Genomic DNA, 13,901 nt, shown 5'->3' on the forward strand with positions numbered 1-13,901 from the left:
TTGCAATGAAAGCCAACATTCCATTTGCCTTCCTAATTACTTGCTGTACCTGCATATTAACTTTTTGTGATTCATGTACAAGGACTCCCGGATCCCTCTGTACTGCAGCATTCCACAGTCTTGCTCCATTTAATTAATATCCTGTTTTTCTATTCTTCCTGCCGAAGTGGATAACCTGCATTTTTCCATATTATACTCCATCTGCCAATTTTTGTCCACTCACTTAACCCATCCATATACCTTTGAAGACTCTATGTGTCCTCCTCACAACTTGCTTTCCTACCTATTTGTGTATCATTAGCAAATCTGGCTACAATATCCCTAGTTGAGGCCCCAGCAATGATCCCTGCAGCACACCGCTAGTTACACTTTGCCAATCTGAAAATGACCCATTTAACCCAACTCTGTTTCCTGTTCATTAGCCAACCTTCTATCCATGCTAATATCACCCTGCAACACCATGAGCTCTTATCTTGTGCAGTAGTAACCTTTTATGTGGCACCTTATCGATTTCCTTTTGAAAATCCAAGTACAGTATGTCTCCAGGTCCCCCTTTATTTACCCTGTTTGTTACATCCTCAAAGAACTCTAATAAATTTGTCAAACACAATTTCCCTTTCATAAAACCATGTTGATTTGCCTGATTATATTATGATTTTTAAAAATGTCTTGCTACACTCTCAATAATGATTTCTAGCATTTTCTCAATGACAGATGTTAGACTAACTGGCCTATAATTTCCTGCTTTTTGTCTCTGTTCTTTCTTGAATACTGGTGTTACATTTGCAGTTTTCCAATCTGTTGCGGCCTTACCAGAATCTAGGGAATTTTGGATGATTATAACTAATGTATCCACTATCTCTGCAGCCACTTCCTTTAAGACAGGCCATCAGATCCAGGGGATTTGTCACCCTTTAGTCCCACTAGTTTTCCTAGTGCTTTTTCTCTAGTAACCGTTATAAGTTCCTCCCTTCCTTTTGCCTCTTGATTTTCTACTATTCTTGGGGTGTTTTCTGTGTCTTCTACAGTGAAGACCGATACAAAATACTTGTTCAAAGTCTTTGCCATTTCCTGTTTCCCCTTATTAATTCCCCAGTCCCACCCTATAGGGTACCAACTCTCACTTTAGCTACTCTCTTCCTTTTTGTATAACTTGTAGAAGTTTTTACTGTCTGTTTTTATATTTCTTGCCAGTTTTTCTCTCATATTCCAATTTCTCTCTTATTTTTTTAGTCATCCTATGCTGGTTTCTAAAATCTTCCCTATCTTCTGGGCTACTACTAATCTTTGCAGCATTGTACATCCTTTCTTTTAATTTGATACCATTCTTTACTTCCTTAGTTAGCCATGGATGGTGCATCCTCCTCATAGCATCTTTCTTTCTCAATGGAAAATATCATTGTTGAGAGTTATGAAATATTTCCTTAAATTTTTGCAACTGCTTCTCTACTGTCTTACCTGTTAACCTATTTTCCCATTACACTTTTGCCAACTTGGCTTTCATACCCGTGTAATTGCCATTATTTAAATTTAAGACACTAGTTTCAGACCCAAATTTCTCACCCTCAAGCTGAATGTGAAATTGCAGCATGTTATGATGACTCTTACCTAGAGGATTCTCTACTATTAGGTCATTAATTAATCCTGTCTCAATAAGAGGCCTAAAATAGCTTATTCCCAGTTGGTTCCACAACGTTTTGTCCTAAGAAACTGTCCCGAAAACACCCCATGAAATCATCCTCCAGGCTACTTCTGCCAATTTGATTTGTCCAATCTATACGAAGATTAAAATCTCATGATTACAGTACCGTTCATACAAGCCCCTATTATTTCTTTATTTAGACTCTGTCCTACAGTGTAGTTACTACCAGGAGGCCTATAAACTACTCCCCCAATGACTTCTTTCCTTTGCTATTTCCTATCCACATTTTGATCCTCTGAACCAAGATCATTTTTCACTACTGTACTGCTCTCACCCTTTATTAATAGAGCCACCCCACCTCCTTTCCCTTTCTTCCTGTCTCTTGAATATTCAGCTCCCAGCCATGGTCATTTTGCAACCATGTCTACATAATGGCTTTCTTATCATAATCATTTATTTCTATTTGTGTTATCAATTCAACCATCTTGTTACGAATGCTGTGTGCATTCAGATAAAGAGCCCTTAATTCTATCTTTTTACCATATTTCCTTACTCTGAGCTTATTTGCTGGTGCACTCTTGCGTTTATGCTCTGTCCCTTCCTTGTCTTTTCTCTTTAACTTTCTAAATGTCCCCTCACATGAACCCTCCCCTCTGTCTATTTAGTTTTAAAGCCCTAGTTATACAATTCACCAGTACAATGGCCCCAGTGCAGTTCAGGTGAAGGCTGTCCCAAAGGTATAGCTCCCTCTTTCCCCAGTACTGGGTAGGTGCCACTGAATCGAAATCCTTTCCCCCCCCACACCAGTCACTGAGCCATGCATTCAACTCTTTGATCTTATTTACCCTATGCCAATTTGCTCGTGGCTCAGGTAGTAATCCTGAGATTACCACATTTGCGGTTGTGCTTTTTAATTTAGTACCTGGCTGCTCATACTCCCTAAGCAGAACTTCTTTCTTATTCCTGCCTATTTTGTTGATACCCGAGTGGACTACAACAGCTAGATCATTCCTCTCCCACTTCAAGTTCCTTTCCATCCTGAGGAGATGTCATTAACCCTGGCATGGGCAGGCAACACAGCCTTCTGGACTCATGCTCTTGGCTGCAGAGTACAGAATCTATTTACATGTAGGGAATGTAGATCTCGCTTGACAGCCAAAAGCAAGGCATATAAACTGCTGGTGTGTTTGAGGCCAACAGCTGCTTGACTCGAGATGTGACACTGACCTGTATTGCTCCAATGTTTTCCAAAAGTTGCTCAGTGTTGGAAGCTCCTACTAGCACGGAACTAACTCCCTCATTCCTTAAACACCAGGCTGTAAGAAGAACACAAGATTATTAGACTACGAATACTGCACATGCTTTTATCTTGATAATTCATAGGCAGAAGCATTTTATGCCAGTACCACCTAAAAGCATTGAGAGTGAGGTCCATGCCTTCAATGTTCTTTGAAATGTGAGACACTGATCTCAAGAACAGCTGTCTGAAATAAAGGAAAACATGAGTCTCTTCCTATTAACATCTCAAATCACTAGTGGCACATGGGTAAATTAAAATGGGAAGCCTGTCAACTTTTTCTGATGAGCACTGTCCAGCATCACAGAGAAATACCTTATAATGTCTTCTTTCTCAAGGGTCTGAGGGTACCTTCCAGTTGCCAATCTTTTTAATATCTTCTTCTCAGTCATATTTATGATTTCCACCAAGACGTGGAGTGAATTTTTTAGCGCAGTTTAAAGTAAGTCCTTTTGGGTACTGTTGAACCCACACAGTCCTTGATGGTTTAGAGCCCGAGCAAATCAACTGCTCCCAGGGCTCAGGCTGGGCACTCAGTGCCAGAAGCCTCTGGTGTTTCCTCTGTGTAAGACTTCTGCACAGCCTGGATAAGAGTGAAAGCTTGTGGTGGGGCAGGGAAATTGAATATGAATCTTGAAAATTAATACAGCAAGTCCTCACTTTAAGTTGCTCTGTTTTAAGTCATTTCGATTTAAATGGGGCTGGTACTCATGCTTAGTGATGTGCATTTGAAATAATGTCATTTCGTGCCGTGTGAGATATAGGCCAGAACGTTCCCGTTGGCGTATGGGGGTGCACACTGAGCTGTAAAATGATGCATGGTGACGTTAGGCAAGCCTCCTGATGTCACTGCGCGCCATCGCGATATTTAGGTGGGCGGGGGTGAGATGTTCTCCGATGCGCGCCCGCCCTCAATTATTCATGTAGTTAAGGCCCTTGCGGCAGCAATTTTTCGGGACCTGTGCCATCTTCAGGACAGGTGGGTAGGAAATATTTGTATAAACCTCATCCACGGGTGGGATAAGAGGGGTGAGTGGGATCGTGAATGTTATCTGTCAGATATTTAATTGTGAAAGTTACTGATTCTTGCCTGTGATATTTCAAAATATTTCAAAACTCATACCAGCTGCTTGGATAGGAGTAAAAGCCTTCAGGTCAGGACTCTACAGTTAAGATCATTTTTGGGGCCTGCAGCTTTTAGGAAGCCTTCCTTTAGCCTGGGAATGGGAGTTGTGCTCTCCACTGGAGGCGCCTCCTTTGAGGAAGAAGGGAGGGCCAGAAGGGGGAGGAGGCCAGGAGTCCACATTCGGCTTCTAGGGGTGCCACCTTTGGGAGGAGAGGCGCAGGCACAATGGGCGCAGGGCCAACAGGAAGTCCAAGGCAGAAGGGGCCGCAGAAGACGCCACTATCCTGCTGCCAGGGTATACAGGCAGCAAAGCAGCTACCTCAATATATCTGAGGTGCAGTGCCAAAGGAGGCTCCGTCTCTCAAGGGAGAATGTCACCTCCATCTGTCAGATGATCTGCGCCAACTGTGTGGGTGGGCACCCCATGACAGTGGCACTAACGGTCACAGCTGCCCTCAACTTCTATGCCTCCGGCTCTTTCCAGGGGTCGGTGGGTGATCTTTGCCGAATCTCCCAATCAGCTGTCCACATTTGTGTCAAGCAGGTGACAGACGCTCTGTTCAGGGGTGCATTGACTTTCATCCACTACCGCTGGGACGAGGCCAGCCAGACACAGTGAGCCAGAGGCTTCGCAGCGATTGCTGGCTTCCCCCGCGTCCAGGGTGCAATCGACTGCACACATGTGGCCATTAAGGCGCCAGCAGGTGAGCCCGGTGCCGTCGTCGACAGGAAGGGATTCCACTCCTTGAATGTGCAGAGAGTGTGTGATCACAAGCTGTGGAAGGTACCCAGGCAGCTCCCACTATGCTTATAGACTCAGACACTCCCAGGTGCCAAGGCTCTTCAGTACTCCAGCCCGTCTGGATGGATGGCTGCTGGGTGACAAGAGCTATCCCCTCAAAAGGTGGCCCGTGAGCAGCAGTACAATAGGAGCCACGCCTCCACAAAGGCTGTGGTGGAGAGAACCATCGGTCTTCTCAAGATGCGCTTCCAATGCCTGGACTGTTCAGGAGGCGCACTGCAATACCCCCAGATCGTGTTGCTGATAGTTGTTGCATGCTGCGCTCTCCACAATCTGGCACTGGAAAGGGGCGACGCAGTGGACGAGGAAGACATAGACGCAGTTGCTCAGGATGTACACGTTGAGTCCAACAATGAGTCCGAGGATAAGCATGCACAGGAGAACACTGAGTGGGTAGACGCTGACCCGGGCATACTCCAGGAAGGCAGGGATACTCGGGAGGCTTTAATCCAAAGAACCTTCTGCTAGCACACCACAGATGGACCTTCAACACACGCCAGGGCTGCAGGCTCCATACTCGATACCTGATTGTGAAATCTGCTTGGATAAGAACATTAACTAACACCGTTGTCAATAAAGCTCAATGTCAAACAATTCACTCATAACATCATGGGTTCCCTTCCACCTGCAGAAGTAAGGAATCCTGAGGCATGGCAACATATCAGAATACATATCAGAAGTGAGAAAAACGTGGTGTGCCTAAGGTGCCTTAAATTTACGCTTATGGGTGCTACGTCTAGGTGCTGTCCCCTCGCTGGTACTGGCATCTGAGACAGCCTGCTCACTGTGCTGTCCTGTTGGCCCCGATTGGCGGCCATCCTCTGGCCTGTGGAGCCTTTGATGGCCCCACCTGGGAGGGAGCGGTCTGTTCCACAGCTGGCATCTCCCCAGTCGCTGCAGCCTCATTGGATGCAACGGTCACTGACAGAGGGGAGGAGGAGCTGCTGCCCTCATCCGGAGTACCCTGAGAGCCCGCAGAGACGATAGGCAACTGCTACGACGTGAGGTCGCTTCGGACCTCCCTGCTCACCATAGATGGATGGGTGCCCAAACCATCTCCCACAAGGGCAATGGCCAGCTGAATTCAATGCCGCTGTGAGGGCTTGCAGGCCCAAGCACAACCCCAGGAGGCCTTGATTGTTCTCCTGGAGGAGCCTATCCATGAGATTCGCTGCTCTCTCCATGGAGGAAGCATGGCGCTCGGCCATGAGGCTCACTGCATCGTTGATGCTCCGCGTGGACTCCTCCAGCACAGGCACCATGCCATGCATAGCCTCGTGTATCTCCACCAGATTGTCCCGTATACCCTGCTGCACTTCTAGCGTTTGCTGCCTCATGGACAACTCGAGGCACATCAGCAGCCACCGACTGAGCATGTACCTGGTCCCCAGCAGTCCTCCGTCTGCTGGCACCCTGGGCACTCTCTGTCTCTGCCTGCACCTCAAGCGAGCGTGAAGTGCCCTCACTGCCGTGCCCTGGTACACTAGCCAAAGATCTAATTCCCACCGAGGTGCTGGTATCTGCGCTGGTGCCTGCCTGGCAGAGATGGTGTGATTTCCTCTGGGCCCTCAGGTGTGAGAGCTGGCCCCTCTGCCTCCTCCTCCCGGCCCTTCTCCGGTGGTGCTAAAAGGAAGAACAAGGACATTTGATTAGTTACGGTGCAATGTAAATTTGCATGCCTGTTCCCAGGATCATTATGTGCTCATCCTTCCATAATCAATGGTCAATCCATGTTGCAAACTTCAATCACTGAGCAATCAGCAGTGCCAAGACTTTTGGGACACACATGGTGACCTGAGTGCTCGGCAAACATGCCTTCCCGTGGCACCCCAGCCTCACCACCACCGGTGGACCTGGGCGCATGGCGCCTCTCCAGATGCATTGCCTGCTGCTCAAAAGGTGTCAGGATCGCCAACTGGGCCTGGCCTCCGCCAGTCCGCATCCGCTCTGCAGAACCGTGTGCAGTCTTCTCCTGAAAAGGACAGAAGAGCATTTATTAATCCAGCCTCTACCTGGATTCCCATTGCATCCCTGCCAACCCAGCCAGGGTGGGACATTGCAGGGCTCCAGTTCTTCGTTACCCCGCAGCTGCTGCACACTCATGCAAAGAAGCCAAGGCTGACCCCCCCCTTGCCCAAATGCTGCCTCCTTCACATGTGGCACCACGAATGTAACCTTGCTGAGCAAGGAGGCACAAGCACGTGGAGTGCAAAGGCCAGCAGATGGATTGGTGCCCCGCCACCTGGAAGCTCTCCTCCCAGCATGTTAGCACCCTGACTTTGACATGCTTCCCAGTTCCAGCATAATGCCTAGGCGCAGATTCTTGAGTTTCACCCCCATTCTATACTCTGGGTGTCAATGTCACACATGCTGCAGGTGCAGAACCCATCCTAGCTCAACCCTCTCAGGGTGAACTATGCATGGGCAATATCTGCTGGCCCACCCAGCGAGTTATGCATGCCGTGAAGGATTCAATGCTGTTACTGTACTCAAAGTTGCTGGCAGGGGGGGGGGGGGGTTGGGGGGAAAGGGTGATGTTTGCATTAAGTGACCTCAGCCAACATGGTACTCACCCTTCTTGAGCGCAGAAGGAAGGTCGTTGAATCTTTTATGGCACTGGACCCATGTGCGTCACAGCACATCATGGAAGCTCACACTCTTGGCCACCTTCTCCCATGCACGTTTGGTCAGGTGGGGAGGCCTCCGCGTCCCGTCCCTCAGAAGCAGGCCCTCCCGCCGTGCTGCCACCTCCTCCAGGAGGGCAGCTAGGCACTCATCCAAGAAACGAGGGGCACACTGCCCCGCTGCCCTGCTCTCTGGTCTGGCTTGCCTCGTTGGCCTACCCTCCGGACTTGCATGCTGTGCTCCTCTGTCGGCCATTGTGAGCAGCCTTGCAAAGGCTGCCAGGCCTTCATTTAAACAGGCTGCTGGGTCACCATTGGACCCAGTGGTCTGTGCACGCCCGCTGTGGCCCGCCTGCTCCCGCTATCCTCAGAAGTTGAGAAATACACTGGGCGGACATTAATTGTGTAAAATGGCGGCGCCGACCCGATCGCAGGTAGTGATCAGGCCCGCGCCCACTCAGCCTGCCCGACATGGGGAACATTCTCCCCCCATAGGGTCGCATGACCCAAATGGTGCCATTTTGGAGCAGCTTTCCTTGCTCCCCAATCCCCTTGCTGGCCAACCCTCCCTCTTGCCACATCTCCAGCTTGCAGCCTACCACTGTGACCCTAAATCTCAAAGCTGCTCTCACTCCCCACAGCATGGGTTCAGGAGAGGGAAGCAGCGAGAAGGAGAGGTGGCCAGTTGGGAGACTCAGCGAGCAGGCTAGGCGGCCAGTTGGGAGACTCAGCGAGCGGGCTGGTCGGCCAGTGGGGGGGACCAGCGAGTGGGAGCGTCGGGGAGCACGATTGGCAGTGAACTGAAGGGCCAGGGGGCAGGAGAGGTGAGGAGCTGAAGGGGCAGTGAGTGGGAGTGAGTGCGAGGAGAAGTAAGTAGAAAAGTTAGCATATTTCTTTCATATTTTAACATTTATTTTGTTTTTAAAGTTATTTTGTTTACAAATATAGTAATTTACCAATATGCAGTATTTAAACTTACAGGGTATAATGTTTTAATTTTTTTTCTGATGGAAAGATCTGGCAGAACCTAACAAACTTTTACATTGCTTGTAATGGGAAATCTGATTCGCTTGACATTGTTTCATTTAAAGTTGCACTTTTCATGAATGCAACTAAAACATTAAGCAAGGAATTACTGTATGGAGGTTCTGTACTTTATTTTAATAAGAAAGAATTGTACTCACTAAAAATTTTGCTTTTGGCAGTGAGTTTCAATTACTGAGTCACTTTGTATTGGAGTAGATATTTTGGTTCTCAGACGAATATTTGATACGTTCGTATAAAACCCTTTTCTGTGCTATGTTTATCTGTCAATCATCTTATATAGAAAAGAAGAATTTGGTATGAGTGCATTAAGTGTTGTATAAGAACAGTGGCAATTGTAATAATTACCCTGAGAAGGGAGGAACACAGAAACAATTATTCATCTGCACAGGCATTTCTCTCAGCCCATGAATTCCCTCCAAAATCTGGGGTTTGGTTCCCAATAATCATTTATTTTTAACATTATAATATTCTATTATGGTTACTTTTCTACCATTTTATGGCTAATGATTTTAATGTATCGTTACAATTTCCACAAATAAAAATTGTGATTCATTTCTTTTCTACTCTCAATTAGAAGTATTAACAGCTGTACACAGCCTAAACTTTAAAGGAAAACAAAAATACCTGGAAAAACTCAGCAGGTCTGGCAGCATCTGTGGAGAGGAGCACAGTTAACGTTTCGAGTCCGCATGACTCTTCAACAGAACTAAGGAAAAATAGAAAAGGGGTGAAATATAATCTGGTTTGGAGGGGCGGGGGGGGGGGGGGTGTGGGACAAGAAGAGCTGTATAGAGGGTCAGTGATAGGTGAAGATAACCAAAAGACGTCACAGACAAAAGGACAAAGAGGTGTTGAAGGTGGTGATATTATCTAAAGGAATGTGCTAATTAAGGGTTGAAAGCAGGACGAGCAAGGTACAGATAGCCCTAGTGGGGGTCGGGTGGGATGAAGGAATCAAAAAAGGCTAAAAGGTAGAGATAAAACAATGGATGGAAATACATTTAAAAATAATGGAAATAGGTGGGAAAAGAAAAATCTATATAAATTATTGGAAAAAACAAAAAGGGGGAAAATCGGAAAGGGGGTGGTGATGGAGGAGAGAGTTCATGATCTAAAATTGTTGAACTGTGGCGGCATTCCGTAGGGATCGTTTCCTCCGTGACACCATGGTCCACTCCTCCATCACCCCCTACACCTCAACCCCCTCATACGGGACCTTCCCATGCAACCGCAGAAGGTGCAACACCTGCCCCTTCACTTCCCCTCTCCTCACCGTCCAAGGGCCCAAACACTCATTTCAAGTGAAGCAGCATTTCACTTGCACTTCCCTCAACTTAGTCTACTGCATTCATTGCTCTCAATGCGGTTTCCTCTACATTGGAGAGACCAAACGCAGACTGGGTGACCGCTTTGCAGAACACCTTCGGTCTGTCCGCAAGCGTTACCCAGACCTCCCTGTCGCTTGCCATTTCAACACTCCACCCTGCTCTCATGCCCACACGTCCGTCCTTGGCTTGCTGCATTGTTCCAGTGAAGCTCAACGCAAACTGGAAGAACAGCACCTCATCTTCCGACTCGGCACTTTACAGCCTTCCGGACTGAATATTGAGTTCAACAATTTTAGATCATGAACTCTCTCCTCCATCCCCACCCCCTTTCCGATTTTCCCCCTCCTTTTTGTTTTTTCCAATAATTTATATAGATTTTTCTTTTCCCACCTATTTCCATTATTTTTAAATGTATTTCCATCCATTGTTTTATCTCTACCTTTTAGCCTTTTTCGATTCCTTCACCCCACCTCATCCCCACTAGGGCTATCTGTACCTTGCTCGTCCTGCTTTCTACCCTTAATTAGCACATTCCTTTAGATAATATCACCACCTTCAACACCTCTTTGTCCTTTTGTCTGTGACATCTTTTGGTTATCTCCACCTATCACTGGCCCTCTATCCAGCTCTTCTTGTCCTACCCCGCCCCTTAAACCAGCTTATATTTCACCCCTTTTCTATTTTTCCTTAGTTCTGTTGAAGAGTCATGTGGACTCGAAACGTTAACTGTGCTCCTCTCCACAGATGCTGCCAGACCTGCTGAGTTTTTCCAGGTATTTTTGTTTTTGTTTTGGATTTCCAGCATCCGCAGTTTTTTGCTTTTATCTAAACTTTAAAGGCTTTACCATAGCACACAATAATCCTTTAAATTAAAATGTATGGAAGAAAACAGAAATATATTAAAACTAATAGTTTTAGGTCTGGGTCGCATTTTAAAATTTAAGAACACCTGTACAGCAAGGGCAGTTTTAAATATTCTTTGGCCACTGCCCAAAACTTGTACCATATTCCACCATGGTCAGTCTTGGGCTGAACCAGACTGTTGGAAGTCTCAGCATCATACTTGACCTCATATTCTCTGATCACATAAGTGCCTATTTCTACCTCCTTAACATCACCCTCCTCTGCCATGCCTCAGCCTATCTGCCATTGAAGCTTGCATTCGAACCACTGTCACATTCAGTTATTCCAGTGATCTTGTGGCTGGCCTCCCATCCTCACACTCTAAATTTCATCTCACCCCAAACTGCTGCCTCTATCCTATTCCGCATCAAGTTTCACTCAAACATCATTCTTCCCTTCAATAACCTATGTTTGCTTCCAGTTCCTAACATCTCAAATTTTAAATTCTCAGCCTCATTCTTAAATATTTTCACTGCTTACCTCTATTCCTATAAACTCTTCGTTCCTTTGACTTGGGCCTCTTCTACTTACTCTCTTTTCTTTGCCCCACCACTGGAACCATGTCCTCAGCTGCCTAAACCCCATGTTCTGAAATTGCACCCATAAACCTATCTGCTCTTCACCCAATCATATTAGGATAGATAAGGGGAGTGGGTCGAATTGATCTGACACTTGAGGTGAGAACATGGATTTTTATCTTAATTTGGACTGAACTTCAAATGTGAAAGAGTACTGCTCTAGCACAGTTTTCCAGCTCAGCAAAAGGATTAGCATCTCATTCTAAGTTTGATTTTAACCTAAAATCTTGCAAGTGAAAGGACTGCAACAACTACTTAATTGAGCATTGATTTCACCAAGTGGCAGTGGTTCAAGAAGGCAGCTCACCAAAACTTTCTCAAGAGGAATTAGGGATGGCCAATAAATGCTGGCCTAGCCAGCGATGCCACATCCCATAAACGAATAAAAACAGAAGCTTGCTAAAAATTCTTGCAATTATGATGAATACTACAAGAGTAATTAGTGAATGCTGCATTCCAAGGGGGAGCCTCATCCACCATCAGTGCACGATGGAAACCAGAATGGGCTGTGCTTAACTTTATAACCATTAATGTAAGTGGTTGGAAATTCAACCATGGTGTGCCTACATTTCCTCACCCGTGCTTCCGAAAGGTAACCCCAGGTGAATAAATGAAACTGCGTGTCATGGAACTTTTACAGTGTGGTGTCAGAAAGTTATAAAGGAAGAGTTGTAGCTCCAATCTGCTGTCAAGAAAACTCATTTTTCTCTCATTTCCAGTCAGGGATATTTAAAATCTTACCTATTGCTAGCTGAGGGAGGGTGCAGCTCAGTCGCTCCGCAATACCCTGTAGCTCTTTCAGTTTTCCTTGCTGTCGCCTGCCTTCCTCAGTCAGAATCTTATCCTTCAACCACTGGTAACCCTGTAATTATACGACAACTCAGTTCATGTTTATTCTCAAAGGTGACTAAAGAGTTGGAGTTGCGAAGCCAGTTCATCCACACCAGCAGTCAGAACTTCAGGTCGTTACCACAATCACACCCTCTCTGAATGGAGTGAAGTTGTTATATTGTACATGGTGAGGGTGAATTCAGCATCATTACCCTAGCAACAGTCACAGAATGGGTTCCCCTTACATTTCAAACTGGTTGATAAAACTTTATATTGGTGTGCAGATAACATAGATGATAACGTAGATGTCTAATCTAAGTGACTGCAGTTGTTCAACTCTTTACGTTAATTTTCCTTGTCTTGAAATGTAACTAATTTTCATCTGAAAAGTTGCTTTTTGATGAAGAAAAACACAATAAACGTCTTCTCACCCAACACATAAAGCACAATAGTTTATCAATATCAAAATAAACTGAACATAGATAAGGATGGTCTTACATTCCATGCCAATTTTATCTTGTGTATCTGTCAGGGCAGCAATAAGAGCATTAAAATTGGCTTAAACCTTAAGATTATAGTAATGAAATGGAATCTGGCAATGAATTTAAGCTTTTGTTTACCGTACCTTTAAGGAAGCTCTAGAGTAAGGAGGAACCCCTGCGTCATACTTTCCAGAAATAATGCCACAGGCCAAAGGGGACCACGTCATTGCACCAACGCCTTCAACAAAGAATAGAGTAATAGAAGTAGACAAGTTAGTACATGCACTTGTGGCACTTCAGTAATGCACTGGAAACAAATGCTGCTGCCTGGGAAAGCAGCTACCAGTAATCTCATGCAGATTCAGAACTAGGGTAGCAAATGGGGTTCCCACCCTTTTAGTTTCAGCTGAACAAAATGAACAAAAAAACTTCCCAAATTCACAGGATGCAAGGTAGTTCCCATGACACCTAAATCCTCAGACACTCCCAGGTGTTGGGGCTCTTCAGTGCTCCAGCCCAACTTGATGGATAGCTGCTGGGTGACAAGGGCTATCTCCTCAGAAGGTGGCTCATGACGTCTCTCTGCCATCCAAGAACAGAAGCTGAGCAGTGGTACAATAAGTGCCACGCCTCCACAAGGGCTGTGATGGAGAGAACCGCTTCTGATGCCTGGGCCGCTCAGGGAGCACACTCCAATACCCCCCCAGATCGTGTCTCGGTGATAGTGGTTGTATGCTGCGCTCTCCACAATCTTGCGCTGGAAAGGGGGGACGCAGTGGACGATGAAGACATTGACACAGTGGCTGCGGCTGTACACGATGAGTCCAGCAGTGAGTCCGAGGATGAGCATGCACAGGGAAATGCTGAGGGGGGTAAACGCTGACCTGAACATACTCCAGGGAGGCAAGGACACCCGGGAGGTTTTAATCCAACGAACCTTCAGCTAGCACACCACAGATGGACCACCAGGGCAAGCCTGGGCTGTAGTCTCGATACTCAACAACTAAGTGCAAAATCTGTCAGGTTAGGAACAGTAACTGAGGGTCTTGTTAATAAAGCTGAATGTCCAACCAAGCACTCATTACAGTTTTGGAAACCATACACATGCAGAAGAAAAGAAGCACCCTCAGCCATTGTGACATCTGAATTTATTGTCAAGCAAACCAACTTATTTCAAAAGAAAGAGAACAGTGTTACCAAACCAAGCAAATCATAAGGACCTCATCCCGGGCCAATACAAA

General features: G+C 46.1%; 1 protein-coding gene across 5 annotated transcripts in view; it reads right to left on the bottom strand.

The window, feature by feature from the left end:
• Nucleotides 1-13,901, bottom strand: part of kcnab2a (potassium voltage-gated channel subfamily A regulatory beta subunit 2a) — a 285,811-nt gene that overhangs the window by 1,744 nt on the left and 270,166 nt on the right. For all 5 annotated transcript variants that reach the window (XM_078557934.1, XM_078557932.1, XM_078557933.1 and 2 more), the window contains 3 exons: nt 12,804-12,898; nt 12,089-12,209; nt 2,870-2,958 (listed from right to left, as the gene is read on the bottom strand). In XM_078557934.1, the coding sequence (XP_078414060.1) occupies nt 2,870-2,958; nt 12,089-12,209; nt 12,804-12,898 (305 nt within the window). The remainder of the gene's footprint in view (nt 1-2,869; nt 2,959-12,088; nt 12,210-12,803; nt 12,899-13,901) is intronic.

Source organism: Cetorhinus maximus, chromosome 15, assembly GCF_964194155.1.
Source record: "Cetorhinus maximus chromosome 15, sCetMax3.hap1.1, whole genome shotgun sequence".
NCBI classification, from domain to species: domain Eukaryota; kingdom Metazoa; phylum Chordata; class Chondrichthyes; order Lamniformes; family Cetorhinidae; genus Cetorhinus; species Cetorhinus maximus.